Source organism: Erythrolamprus reginae, chromosome 1 (assembly GCF_031021105.1).
Source record: "Erythrolamprus reginae isolate rEryReg1 chromosome 1, rEryReg1.hap1, whole genome shotgun sequence".
NCBI classification, from domain to species: Eukaryota; Metazoa; Chordata; class Lepidosauria; order Squamata; family Dipsadidae; genus Erythrolamprus; species Erythrolamprus reginae.
Window position 1 is genome coordinate 412,587,693 of NC_091950.1, and position 18,967 is coordinate 412,606,659.

An 18,967-nucleotide genomic window follows, 5' to 3' on the forward strand; every position below is an offset into this window, starting at 1 on the left:
AAACCAGCAAGGTGGTGTCCCTACTCATGGTTTCAGTAGAAAAGAGCATTTTTAGCTCAGGGTTGAAGTGTGGGGTCCTTGATGCTCTCTGCGCTTGGGAGTTTGCTTGGAGGCGTTACTCAACTAGGCAACACCCTAATAGTTACTTCATAATATTTACTCTCATGTCCCCCCACCCGTGCACCTCTGTGTGAGATTTTGCATGCGCGGAAGCAAAGAAATCAGCGAAAATCGCCAAAATCTTATGCAAGGATACTTCTGCATGTAAGGATACTCCGGAGAGGGGCGGCATACAAATCTAATAAATTAATATTAAATTATCATTGTGCAGGTGAGATTTTGGCGATTTTCGGGCTTTCTTTGCTTCTGCGAATGCCCACGCCGGCCTCCGTGACCAATCCAATGGGAAAGTGTTTCCCAACCTTGGCAACTTGAAGACATCTGGACTTCAACTCCCAGAATTCCCCAGCCAGCATTTGCTGGCTGGGAAATTCTGGGAGTTGAAGTCCAAATATCTTCAAATTGCCAAGGTTGGGAAACACTGCAATAGGAAAAGGTAAGTGTGGCCCATCACTCCGTTGAATGATTGGTTTTTTTAAAATGAATTAGGGGTTTTAGAACATAACTCGTTAGAATTTTATGTGATTTTAGATTTGGTGTTTTTTTAGTATTTTAAATGTTAGATTTCTCACATATTTTGTATTTATCTTGTTGTAAGCCACCCTGAGCCTCAGGAGAAGGTCGGCATAGAAATCTAATGAATCAATCAATCAATACATAAACAAACAAACAAACAAACAAATAAATAAAATCTTCATTCCCACCCCACCTGGTATGGGGGCAGCCAGAGGTGGCATTGACTTCTTCTCTGAACTACTCAAAATTTCCTCCTTACCCCTGGGGGACGGATACTGCACAATCCCCATTCCCTCCCCACTCTGGTGGGGCCAGCCAGCGGTGGCCTTGGCAGATTCTCTGAACTATTTATTTGTTTGTTTTGTCAAGTACATATTGGAGGTATGTAAACATATAATAATACTTATATGCATGATGCTAATCAAAAGAAAAATAAGAAAAAAAAACATTAAATATAATAATATTCAAATACATGATACAGTGGTACCTCTACTTACGAACGTAATTCGTTCCGTGACCAGGTTCTTAAGTAGAAGTTTGTAAGAAGAAGCAATTTATTATTATTATTATTATTATTATTATTATTATTATTATTAATTATTATTATTATTATTATTAATTATTATTATTATTATTATTATTATTATTATTATTATTATTTAGATTTGTATGCCACCCCTCTCCGCAGACTCCCATAGGAATCAATGTAAAAGCAAATAATGTGTGTGATTGGGGAAACCACAGGGAGGGTGGAGGCCCTGTTTCCTCCCAGGAGATTCCTAGAGAGGCCCCACGGTGGCTTCTCCATGCCTTTTCCGGCCCTGTTTCCTCCCAGGCAATTCCTAGAGAGGCCCCAAGGAGGCTTCTCTCTGCCTTTTCCGGCCCTGTTTCCTCCCAGGAGATTCCTAGAGAGGCCCCATGGTGGCTTCTCCCCACCTTTTCCGGCTCTGTTTCCTCCCAGGAGATTCCTAGAGAGGCCCCTCGGAGGCTTCTCCCTGCCTTTTCCGGCCTTGTTTCCTCCCAGGAGATTCCTAGAGAGGCCCCACGGAGGCTTCTCCCTGCCTTTTCCCAGTTACAGTTTCGGAGGCTCAGGTTTGTAAGTGGAAAATGATTCTTGAGAAGAGGCAAAGAAATCTTGAACACCCGGTTCTTATCTAGAAATGTTCGTAAGTAGAGGCGGTGGAGGTACCACTGTACTAGTAAAGAAATATAAAGAAATATTAGGACAGGGGACGGAAGGCACGCTGGCGCACTTATGCATGCCCCTACTCAAAATTTCCGCTGCCGGTTCTCCACAATCTGTCAGAACCTACTGGATTTCACCCCTGTTTGACCCCCCCGCCCCCCAATCTTCCTGTGAACTCAAGAAAAGCGATCACCCTTCCCAACTACCTTCCTGTTCTCCTCCCGCCCTCAAAAATCCCACTTGTGCCCGGGAGCCTTTGTTTTACCCATCCGCGTGGCCTTCCTCAAGTAGGTGAGGGCTCCGTTCAGCCGGGAACAATCTTCCGCGCTGGCCCCGTATCTCTTCATCGTGTCTTTGACTTTCAGGTCGTTCATCTCCAAGAAGGCATCGAGCGTGATGTCCTCTGGAATCCTCTGCAGGGGAAATAGAAGAAGAGATGGAGGGTGGGAAGGGGGGGGGAGATATTTTCAGAAGACGGGCGGCTTCCTTTCCCCCTCCCCAAACAGGGGGAAGTTTTTTAGGGATTAAGTCGGAGGGTTGCTCTCTCCGGCACTATTTGGGGACTGGCTGAAAATGAGTCACTCCTTTGTGGCGAGGCCGGTGATGAAGGATTGCGCCAGGGTCAAAAACACAACCTCCCCAACACAATGCATTCAAAGCATCGCAGCAGCTGCTTTGGCTCGTAATCCTTCCTGCATTTCTCTCTCTCTCTCTTTAAAGCAAGAACCGTGGCTTTTGCTGCTCAGTGGCCCAGTCACTTTGGGCTTTCGGGCAATGACAAAGCAGAAGCGGGAAAGGCTGGCCGAGGTTCATGCACCATCAACCCTACGCACTCTCTCTCTCACACACACACCCCAAGCAAAAGGGCGACATTGTGCGCTGACCTTTGCTGGAATCGCAACGTTGCCAAAACTTTCCACCCAGCATCACAAATAGCTAGGCGAGCCTGTTACAGCCAGCTTGCGGGGAGCGCATAGCAATGCTTTAAAGAGGCTTGGGGCATGCCTGGATGGATGGCATGGGTATGGGTGTTGTGAACCCATATCGCATCTCAGACATTAACACCCTTGAAAACGTCCAAAGATACTTCACCAGAAGAGCCCTTCATTCCTCCACTCGAAACAGAACACCCTACGAAACTAGACTTACAATCCTGGGTCTTGAAAGCTTAGAACTACGACGCCTTAAACAGGATCTAAGTATTGCCCACAAGATCGTATGCTGCAATGTCCGGCCTGTCGAAGACTACTTCAGCTTCAACCACAACAACACAAAACTTACAATCCTGGGTCTTGAAAGCTTAGAATTACGATGCCTTAAACAGGATCTAAGTATTGCCCACAAGATCGTATGCTGCAATGTCCTGCCTGTCGAAGACTACTTCAGCTTCAACCACAACAACACAAGAGCACGCAACAGATTCAAGCTTAATATTAACCGCTCCGAACTTGACTGTAAAAAATATGACTTTAGTAATCGGGTTGTCGAAGCGTGGAACTCATTACCGGACTCTGTAGTATCATCTCCTAACCCCCAACATTTTATTCTTAGACTATCCACAGTTGACCTCTCCAGATTCCTAAGAGGTCAGTAAGGGGCGTGCATAAGCGCACTAGAGTGCCTTCCGTCCCCTGTCCTATAGTCTCTCCTATATCTCGTATTTCTTCTCTACTATATCCTATATAACAGTGGTTCTCAACCTTTCTAATGCCATGACCCCTTAATACTGTTCCTCATGTTGTGGTGACCCCCAACCATATGTCTAGCGCCAATTCTCCCGACAGATCTTTAAGCTGATTGGCAGGAAGGTCAGAGGGATACCCCCACTATAAACACCTGATTGGTCAAATTGTAAACATATTCCAAGGTGCCAGAATAGAAGGTTTAGTTCCTAACACCATGAAAAATGTGTCTTTTCCCATGGTCTTAGGCCAGTGTTTCCCAACCTTGGCAACTTGAAGGTATTTGGACTTCAACTCCCAGAATTCCCCAGCCAGCGAATGCTGGCTGGGGAATTCTGGGAGTTGAAGTCCAGATACCTTCAAGTTGCCAAGGTTGGGAAACACTGACCTAGGCGACCCCTGTGAAATGGTCATTCGACCCCCAAAGGCGTCCCAACCCCCAGGTTGAGAACCACTGCTCTATAACCTTCATTGTGTATTATTGTGTATTGGACAAAATAAAAAAATAAATAAAAATAACTAGAAGGAATAAAATTATGGGAAGCAGATTTCAATTAATGCTGGAGGGAGGGGGAGGGAACTAATCTAGGAAGGAAGCTGGGCTAGGGATTGATTTCCACCCTCCCGAAATAATAACAACAACAATTGGATTATCTGCAGGAAATACCATTTGCCTGCAGGCAAGGACTGGGAAGAGTGTGCAACACAGGCAAAGTAAATAGAAAACGTACAAGCTTAAATGCTTGGCAACTTCAGAATTCGAACCTAGCTGCCACCCAACACACCAGACTTAACAACAAGAGGGGGGGGGGGAAGAAATCTGCATAGAATTTTTTAGAGGAACGGGAAAGAATATGGAACAAGAACAATAAACATTATCGACTGCATTTAAAGAAAACCAATATAAAATGCTTTATTAGTAGAATTGAACACCAGTAAGATTGGCAAAAATGTATATAAACAAAGAAACTGGACTGCTAGAAATGCAAAAGTAAGGAAGGAACTTTTTATCACATATGGTGGTAATGTCCCAAGGCGAAAAAGTACTGGAAGCAGATAAGGAGATAGCTACAAGAAATAATAGGATAACTAATAGAATTTAAATGGAACTATTTTTAATTAAGAATAATTGACAGAAAGATAAAGAAATGATAAATGATTTAGCTTTACTAGATTTACTAGATAAACGGTCAAAGCAATGGAAACTGCAGTTTAATGTTTCCAAATGTAAAATAATGCACTTGGGGAAAAGGAATCCTGAGTATTGTATTGGCAGTTCTGTGTTAGCAAAAACTTCAGAAGAAAAGGATTTAGGGATAGTGATTTCTTGACAGTCTCAAAATGGGTGAACAATGCAGTCAGGCGGTAGGGAAAGCAAGTAGGATGCTTGGCTGCATAGCTAGAGGTATAGCAAGCAGGAAGAGGGAGATTATGATCCCGCTATATAGAGCGCTGGTGAGACCACATTTGGAATACTGTGTTCAGTTCTGGAGACCTCACCTACAAAAAGATATTGACAAAATTGAACGGGTCCAAAGACAGGCTGCAAGAATGGTGGAAGGTCTTAAGCATAAAACGTATCAGGAAAGACTTAATGAACTCAATCTGTATAGTCTGGAGGACAGAAGGAAAAGGGGGGACATGATCGAAACATTTAAATATGTTAAAGGGTTAAATAAGGTCCAGGAGGGAAGTGTTTTTAATAGGAAAGTGAACACAAGAACAAGGGGACACAATCTGAAGTTAGTTGGGGGAAAGATCAAAAGCAACATGAGAAAATATTATTTTACTGAAAGAGTAGTAGATGCTTGGAACAAACTTCCAGCAGACGTGGTAGATAAATCCACAGTAACTGAATTTAAACATGCCTGGGATAAACATATATCCATCCTAAGATAAAATACAGAAAATAGTATAAGGGCAGACTAGATGGACCATGAGGACTTTTTCTGCAGTCAGACTTCTATGTTTCTATGAAATAAGTCCAGTACATATGTTATTTCACAAATAGTAACCGCAGCAAAAATTGTAGACGCTCAATATTGAAAACTTGAAAATACACCAAGTGATGAAAAGATTATACATAAGATTTTGGAATGTGCAGAGATGTACAGGCGTCTGGAAATGAATGGCAAAGAAAAAATGGAATAAGCTGTATGATTGATTAGAACACAGAAATAAAGATGTATAGAAATAAATGTAAATAACCGTATGAAACATATGACACAGAACTGTTAAAAATGTTTATTGATATGTAAATTGGAAAAAAAAAGTCTGCATAGTGGATGTTGTAACACCTGGAGGCATCAGAAAGATAGTAAACATTCTAGTAAGTGTCTGTTGTGGTTAGCTCTGGCCCAGCTCCTGCCCCAAGGACTGTGGATGTGGGGGAGACATCCACATGCTGCAGACCTGTTTTGCCCCCCCCCCGGTGGAATCTGCTGATGAAGGCTCCTCTGACCAAGAAGACAGGAGTGACAGGGAGGAGGAGAGTGCGGCAGACAGCTCAGAAGGAGATCAATTATCTAGTTCCTCCTTGGATTCAGAACAAGAGTTAATGATACAGCCACGCATGCGGAGAGCGATGCATAGGCAGCAACAACTGAGAGATTATTATCAAAGAAAATGAGGCCACCTGTGGTTGGGTGGGGCTGTGGTAATTAGTGAGGCTGCTATAAATAGCAGCCTGTGGGTTTGGCCATTGTGGAGGATTATCTGATCCTTGTGTTTCGTGACTGCTTTACTGACTTTGACCTTTTGTGTGCTGCTTTCTCCCCGCTTTGAAACTAAACCAGAGCAAAGTGTGTTTCACTTTGTGAAAGAAGAAGGACTGTGAATTGCCTCACAGCTGCAAGCTAAGTATCACAGAACTGATAAGGGACTTGTACAAATTACCAGTTTGTTTGGAGAGGAGTGCTCTTGGCTATACCAAAATAGGGCTTGGTTTAAGTGAATTTTCATTATAAAGAACATTGTTTTGAATTTTCAAACGTGTGTGTGTGTGTGTCTGAAATTTGTACCTGTGAATTTTTGGGAGGATTCTATCAGAGAGCCCGACAGAACAGTGTCTTGGATGCAATTTGAAAACATCCACAGCACCACCTGAATTCCATATATATTGACAAATTCACCCTCAATTAATTTCAAAAGGCAGCTTTATTTGGAACAGCTTACATCTTGTAATAATATATCTAAAACATCATCAACATCTGCCTAGCTTGGGTCCTTGGGAAGGACTCAATAGGTAGACAAATATGCCCTATCCTATAAACATCTGGCTCTATAACAAACCATAATTAGAGGGTAACCTATGGTTAGACCGCCTTCTGCCGCACGAATCCCAGCGACCGATTAGGTCCCACAGAGTGGGCCTTCTCCGGGTCCCGTCAACTAAACAATGTCGGTTGGCGGGCCCCAGGGGGAGAGCCTTCTCTGTGGCGGCACCAACTCTCTGGAACCAACTCCCCCCGGAGATCAGAACTGCCCCTACTCTTCCTGCCTGCCGTAAACTCCTCAAAACCCACCTTTGCCGTCAGGCATGGGGGAACTAAACATCTCCCCCTGGGCACATTTAATTTATACATGGTATGCCTGTGTGTGTGTCTGTTAGTATATGGGGGTTTTTAAATCTTTAAATATTTTAACTAATTGAATTATTTATGATTTGTTTTACACTTGTTGTGAGCCGCCCCGAGTCTTCGGAGAGGGGCGGCATACAAATCCAAATAATAAATAAAATAATAATAAATAGATTCACAGTCAAGAACTGTGGAAAACATAATCATTCAAGTCCAAGGACTAAGTGGTACCATTTGAGGTGATTGGCAAGCTATTAAAAAATAAAACCGGTCCAACAAATTTAAACATCAAGGGCATTCTATAGATCAGTGTTTCCCAACCTTGGCAACTTGAAGATATTTGGACTTCAACTCCCAGAATTCCCCAGCCAGCAAATGCTGGCTGGGGAATTCTGGGAGTTGAAGTCCAGATATGTTCAAGTTGCCAAGGCTAGGAAACACTGCTATAGATATTGCTCTAAAAACTCTAATCATGATTAATATAACAGCAATTTTTTTTTTTTGCTTATAAGCATTTGACTTTGACTTGCAAGTCATGATATTTTGTAATTTTTTGGGATTGCTTTTTTGGGACAGCAACACTTGGCACAACATTGCTTTTTTGGGATAGCAACACTTGGCACAACAACAATGAATTAAACTTTCTTGTTTCCAAAGATTGTTATATCATACATATTAACAAAAATATTATTAATACTTAGGATCACTTACACAGGATCTGACTCCCAACAACTCTTAACAAAAAGTAAACATAGATTTATTTGCAACTGGCTTTTAAACCTAACTCAGATCAATGCGTTAATAAGATTACTTTCCGAAAGCAGGTAATTATTATTTAATAGTCTCTCCTCCAGTTCACTATAATTACAATTTCACAAGGGCCCTGGGAAGTCTTGAGGGGCTTTAGCTTCAGACGTACAGTACATCTTAGCACTAAATATCTATGGAGATTCTCAGTCATCAGAATTTTGTAGGTGAGTTGAGACTTTACCTACAAAAAGATATTGATAAAATTGAACGGGTCCAAAGATGGGCTACAAGAATGGTGGAAGGTCTTAAGCATAAAACGTATCAGGAAAGACTTAATGAACTCAATCTGTATAGCCTGGAGGACAGAAGGAAAAGGGGGGACATGATCGAAACATTTAAATATGTTAAAGGGTTAAATAAGGTTCAGGAGGGAAGTGTTTTCAATAGGAAAGTGAACACAGGAACAAGGAGGCACAATCTGAGGTTAGTTGGGGGAAAGATCAGAAGCATCGTGAGAAAATATTATTTTACTGAAAGAGTAGTAGATGCTTGGAACAAACTTCCAGCAGGCGTGGTTGGTAAATCTACAGTAACTGAATTTAAACATGACTGGGGTGCATCATTAGCGCCGAAGATAATAATAATAATTTATTAGACTAGGCGTTGATTGCTTACCTGAACGCCTCTTCTCGTACGGTGAGCGGGTACAGCAGTCACATGGGTTGCTCATGTCCAATCCGGTGGAACTGAGCCTAGTATTAAAAAAGCTTGCTGGATCCGCCCCTTCCCCAGAATTCGCGAATCCATAGACTAGGCTCAGTTGTGAAGCTCTGTAGTGTTCAACTCTCATTGTTAGAGGAAGAAAGATATAGAAAGGTAAAGAAGACACATACAAGGGCGGGAAGTGACTGCTGTACCCGCTCACCGTACGAGAAGAGGCGTTCAGGTAAGCAATCAACGCCTATTCTCCGTACTGAAGGAGCGGGTCCAGCAGTCACATGGGACATACCCAATAGATGGTCCCTAGGGTGGGATTAGCTTGCTATCGTGTGAGATAACGGATTGGAGTACCCTTCTGCCGAAGGCAGCGTCCGCTGAAGCGTAAGAATCAATCTTGTAGTGCCTGATGAAGGAATTTGGCGAGGCCCAAGTGGCTGCTTTGCAGACCTCCTCCAACGGGGCTTGAGTCGCCCAAGCGGCCGAGGTGGCTGCGCTCCTGGTGGAATGCGCTGTGATGTTCCTTGGAACTGAGAGGGAGGCCGACTCATAGGCCTTAGATATAGTCCCTCTGATCCAACGGCCTATTACTGTTGAAGACACTTTGGCCCCCATGACTCTGGGATGATAGGCTACAAAAAGTGCTTCTGACCTCCGAAAGGGTCCTGTGCGTTGGATATAGATTCTCAGCGCTCTGGTGAGATCCAGGGTGTGCCATCTAATTGCCAAGGGATGGTCTCGTTGGAGGCAGAAGGAAGGTAGGACAATATCCTGAGATCTGTGGAACATGGAACTGACCTTGGGTAAGAAGGTGGGGTCCAGTCGCAAGACTACCTTGTCCTGATGGAATTGGCAAAGGTCCTGCCTGATTGAGAGGGCAGCCAGCTCCGAAATGCGTCGAGCAGAGGTAATAGCCACCAGGAATGCTACCTTAAAGGATAGGTACCTTAGGGACGCCGATTTTAGGGGTTCGTATGGTGCCTGCGTGAGGGAATGGAGAACCCGTGGCAAATCCCATGATGGGTACCTGTGGACCTTGGAAGGTCTGAGGTTGGCTATGCCCTTGAGGAATTCCTGAACTTCAGGGAAGGATCGGAGAGGCTGTCTGCGGGGACCTCCTAGGACAGATGAAATGGCTGCCAGATGACGCCGGAGGGTGCTGGTGGAAAGTCCTTTATGGAAGCCTTGCATAAGGAAGGAAATTATTCTGTGTATGGGGATGCACAGAGGGGAGAGACCTTCCTGTAGACACCACTGGTGAAACTTGGACCACGTGTGGTCGTAGATTCGATTGGTCGAACCCCTTCTGGCTTTTAAAATGACCTCCACTGAATCGGGGTCATGACCACGCAGCTCTAAATCTCTCCTGATAACAGCCAGGCGGTGAGGTGGAACCACTCCGGGTCTGGATGGAAAGAGGCCCCCTGCCGCAGCATATCCCCCGAAACGGGGAGTCGCCAAGGGTCCTGGACGGACAGCTGTTGGAGATCCGCGAACCAGGGCCGGCGGGGCCAGTGAGGGGCGATTAGGATTACTCGGGCCCTCTCGGTGAGGACCTTGTGAATCACGTCCGGGAGGATTGGAATTGGAGGAAATGCGTAGAGTAGGCCTGGAGGCCATGGACTCCGGAGGGCATTGATTGCTTCCGCTCCCGGGGATGGAAATCTGGAATAGAAGCGAGGGAGTTGGGCGTTCGCATTGGTCGCGAAGAGATCCAGAATTGGTAGGCCGAATCTGAGGGTGATTTGATGGAACAGGTCTTGATGGAGGTTCCATTCTCCTGGGTCTATCGTTGCCCGGGATAGCCAATCCGCCTGGACGTTGAGACTCCCCGAGATGTGATCGGCTAGGAGCGACTGGAGATGTTTTTCCGCCCAAAGGCCCAGCTTGAGAGCCTCCCTCATGAGAGCCTTGGATCTCGTGCCCCCCTGTCTGCAAATGTGGCTTTTCGTGGCAATGTTGTCGGTGAGAATGAGAACGTGCCGGTTGGGAATGCGAGGAGAGAAATGCTTCAGAGCCAGGGAAACGGCTCTTAACTCTAGCCAATTGATTGGCCTGGAAGCTTCCTCCGGGGACCACGTGCCCTGGGCTATCATCCCCTGGGCGTGGGCGCCCCATCCCGATAGACTGGCATCTGTGGTGATGACAAATTGATCCGGGCACCTGAACGGGGATCCTCTGTCCATGGCCGGAGACTTCCACCACTTGAAGGATCTGCGAACACTCAGTGGGATGACAATGCGTCGATTTGAGTTGCTGTGCCCTGATCTCTGAAAAGGTAACAGGAGCCACTGGAGTTCCCTAGCATGAAGGCGAGCCCAGGGAATGATGCCTATGCATGACACCATCTTCCCCAAAAGGGAAGATAGAGTGACTATGGAAACTGAAGAATTAGATAAAATGTTAGAAATTAACTCCACTATACTGAGTTTTCTCTCGGGAGAGAGAAAAACCTGGGAGGATTGTGAATCAATAATGGATCCCAGGTGAGAAATGGATGTGGAGGGTTGGAGGTGGCTCTTATCAAAGTTGATGGAAAATCCATGGTCCTGAAGGACTGACATGGTGACAGAAAGGTCTGTTTTCACTTTCTCTAGGGAGTTCCCATGAATTAAAATATCATCAAGATAACATAAAATGTGTATGGGAAACGCCCTGATATAGGCCGCCAGGGAGCCCAAGAGCTTTGTAAAGACCCGAGGGGCCGAGGAAAGGCCAAATGGCATCGCCCTATACTGGAAATGCCTGCCTTGAAAGGAAAAACGTAAAAATTTTCTGTGGCATTTGGCTATAGGAATGTGAAGGTAGGCCTCAGTGAGGTCTAAGGAGACCATGAAATCTCCCGAGTGAATGGCGGCCAAAATAGAAGACAAGGAGTGCATCTTAAACTTCCTATATTTGATGAATAAATTTAGTTTCTTTAAATCCAAAATAGCTCTCCAACCTCCGGAGGACTTTGGAACCATAAATAGGATGGAGTAAAAACCTAGGCCCTCCTGACCGGAAGGGACCGGTTGAATGGCTCTGATGGACAATAGATGAGAAATGGCCTCCTCCATACGGTTACAATCTGAGGATGACCTGGGAGAAGGGCAGGAAATAAAACGTTTAGGGGGAGGAGAAATAAATTCTAGAAGAAGGCCTGTTTGAACAGTGTCAATGACCCAAGGGTCCTTGGAGGTGAGACGCCAATTAGAGGCGAAATGAGCTAGGCAACCCCCTATGGGAATAGAGGTAGGATTACCATCTAGGTTTTTTTGAAGCCCTGTTAGAGGAAGCTCCCCTTTGGAAGCGAAACCCTCTACCCCTGGAGTTCCTACCTTGGGAACGAAAGCGGGGGGAATACTGACCTGGAGATCTCTGGTAGGAAGCCGCTTGATCTTGCTGGCGCCCTGGGCGACGAAAGGACTGCGTTTTGGTAGCCTTTTTTGTGGTTGGACCCAAAACTTTCTTCTTGTCCGTGGTTTCCGTGAGGAGTGGATCCAGAAGATCACCGAAGAGAAGGTCGCGCTTTAAGGGACCCTGGGATAACTGCCACTTTTGGCGAACTCCCGCTTGCCAAGGGCGAATCCATAGGAGTCTTCTTGCCGTAGTAGAAGCTGCAATAGCCTTAGCAGAAAACCTAGTAGATTGCAAGGTGGCATCAGCCACGTACTGGGCAGCTGCAAAAACCTTGTTGAAGTCTTGTTGACCTCTCAAGTCATCGGGAGGAATATGCTGTTGAAGTTGGCGAAGCCACAGCAGCATGGCTCTGGAGAAAAAGGAAGCCGCTGCAGAGCTTTTAGTGGCCCAGGAATCAGCGGTGAATCCTCTTTTGAGCATTTGCTCAATGCGCTTGTCCTCTGGGCGAAGGACTTCCTCCGCCTCGCCTGGCACAGCCGCTGCCGAGTGAAGAATCTTGACAGGTTCATCCGGTTTGGGAAAGGATAGAAGCTCTTCATAGGAAGAGGAAAGTTTGTACAACTTTCTGTCCTTGGTGGAGGGATTAAGGCCAGAGGCTGGAAATTCCCACTGTTTGAGTAAAGCATCTTTAAACAACTTAGGCATAGGAATTACCTCATTATCCTCCTGTTCCTCTGTGAAGTAAGGTAAATTCTCCTCCGGGGGATCAGTGGAAGTGGAGGCTTGTTTCTCCTGGGCCGCTAATCCCGTAGAAATTCTAGCTTTGAGGAGGAGAGATTTGAATAATTGAGAAGGAAAAATAGTAATAGGAGGAGGAACCTTTATTTGGGATTCCTCATCATCTGATAGGCCTTGAAAGGCATCCTCATCATCCTCTATATCCTCATATTCATCCTGGGAGGAATCTGAATCATCCTGAATAGGAGCTCTGACCGCTGGGGAAGAACCCAAGGGGCGGGAGGAGCGAGAAGGAGGAAGAGGTAAGGGAAGCTCATTGATGGAGGAGAGTTTGGCATCAATGGCTTTGGACAACACAGCAAAAATAGACTGGAACTCAGGAGGTAAACTGGAAATGTCAGCAGAAATGGCAGAAGAATCCCTAAAGGCCTGGGAGGATCCTGGCTGGGGGGAATCTTCAATAATATCTGGTTCCTCTGGACCTATGCCCCATAGGTTAGGTTGGGGTCTGTCTAGGTTTGGCTCATCCAGAGATAACACAGGGACCCCAGAAGGAGGCAGACTAGAAGCCTCTGGGGGGTCTTGACTACTGATTACTTGGGCCTGCACTTTCAAACGTTTTGCTGATTTGTCATGGATTTTTTGTAGGGCTAGGTCCCTTCTCTTCTCGGCCCTGGTGACCTTGGTCGGGGGGCGGGCCCCTGGAGAAGAGGAGGAAGAGGCCTGGGGGATACTAGTAATTTCATCGCCTGTAGGCCTGGCCTCTCTGGGACCTTTAGTTGTGCCTCTCTTGGGAAAAGTAGCCATAGTCTGACAATTAACAGAAGACAAGGCTGAGCCAATAACTGAATAATAAGGAGAAGAATTTCAAGGACTTCCCAAGAGGAAAGGATCCTGCTTCGAGGCCTCGAAGCTGCTGAAACTTGAGGACAATCTGGGCAAACCCAGAGTTCGTGCCCCCAAACCCAGCGGGGCCAGCCTCCCTAAACTTTATAATTAAGTAAACCAAGGCACTCTGGTTGGAGGCTTAGCCGGTGGAGAATTTAGCCTGGGACCCCCAAGGCCCGCTCCGGGATCCACGCGGTGGACTGAGGCCTACACGGCTGGCAGGGGGCCAACACGAGAGGCCTAGATTTAAAAAGGGCGCGAAGGCCTTCGCGCCGAAAAAGATCGCTGCGTAAAATTTCTTAAAGGGGAAGCGATCGACTAAGTCCAGGAGACTAGAAGGCGTCTCACTCCGCAGGAGGTATTTCTTAAGCCCTTAAATATTTTTGTATACAATAATAATCAATAATTCAATTGGTAAATACTTGCACCAGGACCTCCAGGCCAAAGGATTAGAAGAATCCACAAGCGGCCGCAGGAATCGTAACCGGCAAAACCGCCGGGGGAAAACGAAACCGCAACTTCTCCCAAGGAAAAAAGCCTAGCCGCTTTTTTTCTTTTTTTCTTTTAAACGGCTGGCGCAATTAGTGCAAGTAAATAATAAAAGACAATAAATCTTACTACTTTTTGAAGGAAAAGATCGAAGGGAAGGTGTTAGAATGTTGAACGAGCTATCACAATACAACCGCAGGATATGCGAACTGAGCGAATTCTGGGGAAGGGGCGGATCCAGCAAGCTTTTTTAATACTAGGCTCAGTTCCACCGGATTGGACATGAGCAACCCATGTGACTGCTGGACCCGCTCCTTCAGTACGGAGAATTGTATGCCACCCCTCTCCGAAGACGTGGGGCAGCTCACAACAACAATAAACAATGCAGTACAAATCTAATGTTTAAAACTATAGCTAAACCCCACTATCATTAAGAAACAGTCAATACCGCACAATCATAACCATACTCAAGTCTTACTAGTCAGAAGGGGGCACCAGGCCAGTTTATCTCAGGGACCGCCTTCTGCCGCACGAATCCCAGCGACCAGTTAGGTCCCACAGAGTGGGCCTTCTCCGGGTACTGTCAACTAAACAATGTTGGTTGGCGGGGCCCAGGGGAAGAGCCTTCTCTGTGGCGGCCCCGACCCTCTGGAACCAACTCCCCCCAGAGATTAGAATAGCCCCCACCCTCCTTTATTTATTTATTTATTATTTGGATTTGTATGCCGCCCCTCTCCGAAGACTCGGAGCGGCTCACAACAAATAGTACAAATCATAAATAATCCACTCAATTAAAATATTAAAGCTTTAAAAACCCCATGTACTAACAGACACACACACAATCATACCATATATAAATTAACATGCCCAGGGGGAGATGTTTCAATTCCCCCATGCCTGACGGCAAAGGTGGGTTTTAAGGAGTTTACGGAAGGCAGGAAGAGTAGGGGCAGTTCTAATCTCCGGGGGGAGTTGGTTCCAGAGGGCCGGTGCCACCACAGAGAAGGCTCTTCCCCTGGGGCCCGCCAACCGACATTGTTTAGTTGACGGGACCCGGAGAAGGCCCACTCTGTGGGACCTAATCGGTCGCTGGGATTCGTGCGGCAGGAGGCGGTCTCGGAGATATTCTGGTCCAATGCCATGAAGGGCTTTAAAGGTCATAACCAACACTTTGAATTGTGACCGGAAACTGATCGGCAGCCAATGCAGACTGCGGAGTGATGGTGAAACATGGGCATACCTAGGTAAGCCCATGACTGCTCTCGCAGCTGCATTCTGCACGATCTGAAGTTTCCGAACACTTTTCAGAGGTAGCCCCATGTAGAGAGCATTACAGTAATCGAACCTCGAGGTGATGAGGGCATGAGTGACTGTGAGCAGTGAGTCCCGGTCCAGATAGGGCCGCAACTGGTGCACCAGGCGAACCTGGGCGAACGCCCCCCTCGCCACAGCTGAGAGATGTTGTTCTAATGTGAGCTGTGGATCGAGGAGGACGCCCAAGTTGCTCCTCAAAAGCCACCTCTGCCGTCAGGCATGGGGGAATTAAGATAATCTTTCCCCCTAGGCTTCTACAATTTATGCATGGTATGTTTGTATGTATGATTGGTTTTATAACAAGGGTTTTTACCTGTTGTAGTATTGGATTTTTACATTCTGTTTTTTGTCACTGTTGTTAGCCGCCCCGAGTCTACGGAGAGGGGCGGCATACAAATCCAATAAATTAATAAATAAATAAATTACTCCATGCCTGGCGACATAGATAAGTCTTCAGAGTCTTGCGGAAGGCGAGGAGGGTGGGGGCAGTTCGAATCTCCGGGGGAAATTGATTCCAAAGGGCCGGGGCCGCCACAGAGAAGGCTCTTCCCCTGGGTCCCGCCAGATGACATTGTTTCGTCGACGGGATACGGAGAAGGCCCACTCAGTGGGACCTAATCGGTCGCTGGGATTCGTGCAGCAGAAGCTGGCCCTGTAGGTATTCTGGTCTGATGCTATGTAGGGCTTTATAGGTCATTACCAACACTTTGAATTGTGTCCGGAAACTAATCGGCAACCAGTGCAGGCCGCGGAGTGTTGACGAAACATGGGCATATCTTCATTGGGTAGGAGCAATCCGCCCCTGTATCTAACCAACTAATAAGTCCAAAGCAGAGAGGGGATTCAAACTGACAAGCATCCAGATTCGTGACTCCGAGGAGCCGCGTCAGCTGTCAAAACATAGGCTTTGCCTTAATGCACGAAAGCCTATGGCGGGAGTCTCGGAAGGAAAAAGGCCGTGTGCAGCCCAGAAGCCTGCCAGGGAGGGTTAGATAATCGAGAGCAGGCTGGGATCCAAGTCACGAAGCCAAGGAGCCGCAGCGTGCGCGAGAAATCTGTTCTAACACCAGATGATGCAAGAACAGGGCTTAATGTGTACTGTACTTTCACAGAACAACAGCTTTCAGCTTCCAGAAGGGGTGGGCTCCCCCCTCCCCTTTTCTTTCCCCTCTTCCCTTGAACAAATAACCAAAAAAAGAAAAAGTATAGAACTGGAATTCCCCACCCTGAGCAACATCAAATGCTCTAAAGCCGTGTTTCTCACCCCTAAGCAACTGGAGACCTCACCTACAAAAAGATATTGATAAAATTGAACGGGTCCAGAGACGGGCTATAAAAATGGTGGAAGGTCTTAAGCATAAAACTTATCAGAAAAGATTTAATGAACTCAATCTGTTCTGGGTCCTATATGTTTGTGAGCGACATAGGGGAAGGTTTGGTAGGGAAGTTTTGCCTACTTGCCGATAATTCTAAAGTGTGCAATAGGGTTGATATTCCTGGAGGCGTCTGTAATATGGCAAACGATTTAGCTTTACTAGATCAGTGGTCAAAGCAATGGAAACTGCAGTTTAATGTTTCCAAATGTAACTTGGGGAAAAGGAATCCTCAATCTGAGTATTGTATTGGCAGTTCTGTTTTAGCAAAAACTTCAGAAGAGAAGGATTTAGGGGTAGTGATTTCTGACAGTCTCCAAATGGGTGAACAGTGCGGTCAGGCGGTAGGGAAAGCAAGTAGAATGCTTGGCTGCATAACTAGAGGTATAACAAGCAGGAAGAGGGAGATTGTGATCCCGCTGTATAGAGCGCTGGTGAGACCCCATTTGGAATACTACTGTGTTCAGTTCTGGAGACCTCACCTACAAAAAGATATGGATAAAATTGAACGGGTCAAAAGATGGGCTACAAAAATGGTGGAAGGTCTTAAGCATAAAACCTAATGAACTCAATCTGTATAGTCTGGAGGTCAGAAGGGAAAGGGGGGACACAATCGAAACATTTAAATATGTTAAAGGGTTAAATAAGGTTCAGGAGGGAAGTGTTTTTAATAGGAAAGTGGACACAAGAACAAGGGGGCACAATCTGAGGTTAGTTGGGGGAAAGATTAGAAGTAACATGAGAAAATATTATTTTACTAAAAGAGTAGTATGATATATGCTTGGAACAAATTTCCAGCCTACGTGGTTGGTAAATCCACAGTAACTGAATTTAAACATGCCTGGGATAAACATATATCCATCCTAAGATAAAACACAGGAAATAGCATAAAGGCAGACTAGAGGGACCATGAGGCCTTTATCTGCCGTCAATCTTCTATGTTTTTATGTTTCTATGACACTGGATGACAGTCACACCCAAAAAACCACATGACTAGCTGACAATCAATGAAATTAAAAAGTGGCAGGAAGCTGGAAAAGTCAAGGGGGAGGAGGAGGAGGAGGAGGAAGAAGAGGAAGTGGAGGAGAAGGAAGAAGAAGAAGAAGAAGAAGAAGAAGGGAGGAGGAGGAGAAGAAGAAGAAGAAGAAGAAGAAGAAGAAGGGAGGAGGAGGAGAAGGGGGGGGAGGAGGAGGAGAAGAAGAAGGGAGGAGGAGGAGGAGGAGAAGAAGAAGAAGAAGAAGGAAGGAGAAGAAGAAAAGAAAAAGAAGGAAGGAGGAGGAGAAGAAGAAGAAGAAGAAGAAGAAGAAGAAGAAAAAGGGAGGAGGAAGAGGAGGAGGAGAAGAAGAAAAAGAAGAAGAAGAAGGAAGAAGAAGGAAGAAGAAGAAGAGCACTACGCTGCTGTGAAAAACGGTCATGTCACTATTTTCAGCGCCGTTCTCAGTTTGATCACTCAACGAACTTTTGTACTTACTTGTATTAAGTTTGTTTGCCACATGTTGTTTATAAAAATAATAAAAGCAGGATATAAATAAAATAGATTTAAAATGGAGTGAGAAACTGCACCAACAAACTAAAACCAGGGATTGAAAAAAATCACTAAAATTGTTTTTTTTAATGTCTAGACAAGTTTAAAAATAAAACACAATCGCAGAAAAAAAAATATCCAAAATTATTTCGGGTAGGAGATTACCACGAAAACAATCATTTTGTTTAGCTGGAGAACACGTTCCAATCTACTCGACTGCTGGACAATTCCTGCCTTTACCAGCTTAATTTTATGTGTTTTCCGGGCAAGAGGATAAAATATAATGCCAACATCTGGAACATTCCAGTTGAAGGAACATTGATTAGCCTGTTCATTAACATAATTATGCATGCTGAAAAACTGGCAATCTCCGCATTTTGTGTGCTATCTTCGCACATCATCGGTTGCCAGAACTGGATCCTGGAACATGTTGTTAATGCTTGCCAATGGGCTGGCTTGCACCCAGAATCTTTAAAAGTTCTGCTGAATTCAGGCGAAGGAGAACACGGCACACCTGTCAGCCCAAGAGCAATGCGTCCTTCGTACACATACACACACAAACACACGCACAAGTGCAATATTCTAGCTCCTGCAAGCTATTATTAGCAAACGAGATCAGTGCCAAATTTAGGAGATGAGTAGAAGCCTCGTTCTTATTAAGGCTTGCGCCTGGACGGGGCTGCCCCAGCTAGTAACTGGGGGAAGCCCAGAGGTCTGAAAGCAGCTCGTAGAAATATGCTTCCTGAATC

At 45.6% G+C, this 18,967-nt stretch overlaps 1 protein-coding gene across 1 annotated transcript in view; it reads right to left on the minus strand.

The window, feature by feature from the left end:
* KSR1 (kinase suppressor of ras 1) overlaps positions 1 to 18,967 on the minus strand; it is a 234,103-nt gene that overhangs the window by 69,980 nt on the left and 145,156 nt on the right. The window contains exon 3 of the mRNA XM_070735303.1: positions 2,088 to 2,235. Within this exon, the coding sequence (XP_070591404.1) occupies positions 2,088 to 2,235 (148 nt within the window). The remainder of the gene's footprint in view (positions 1 to 2,087; positions 2,236 to 18,967) is intronic.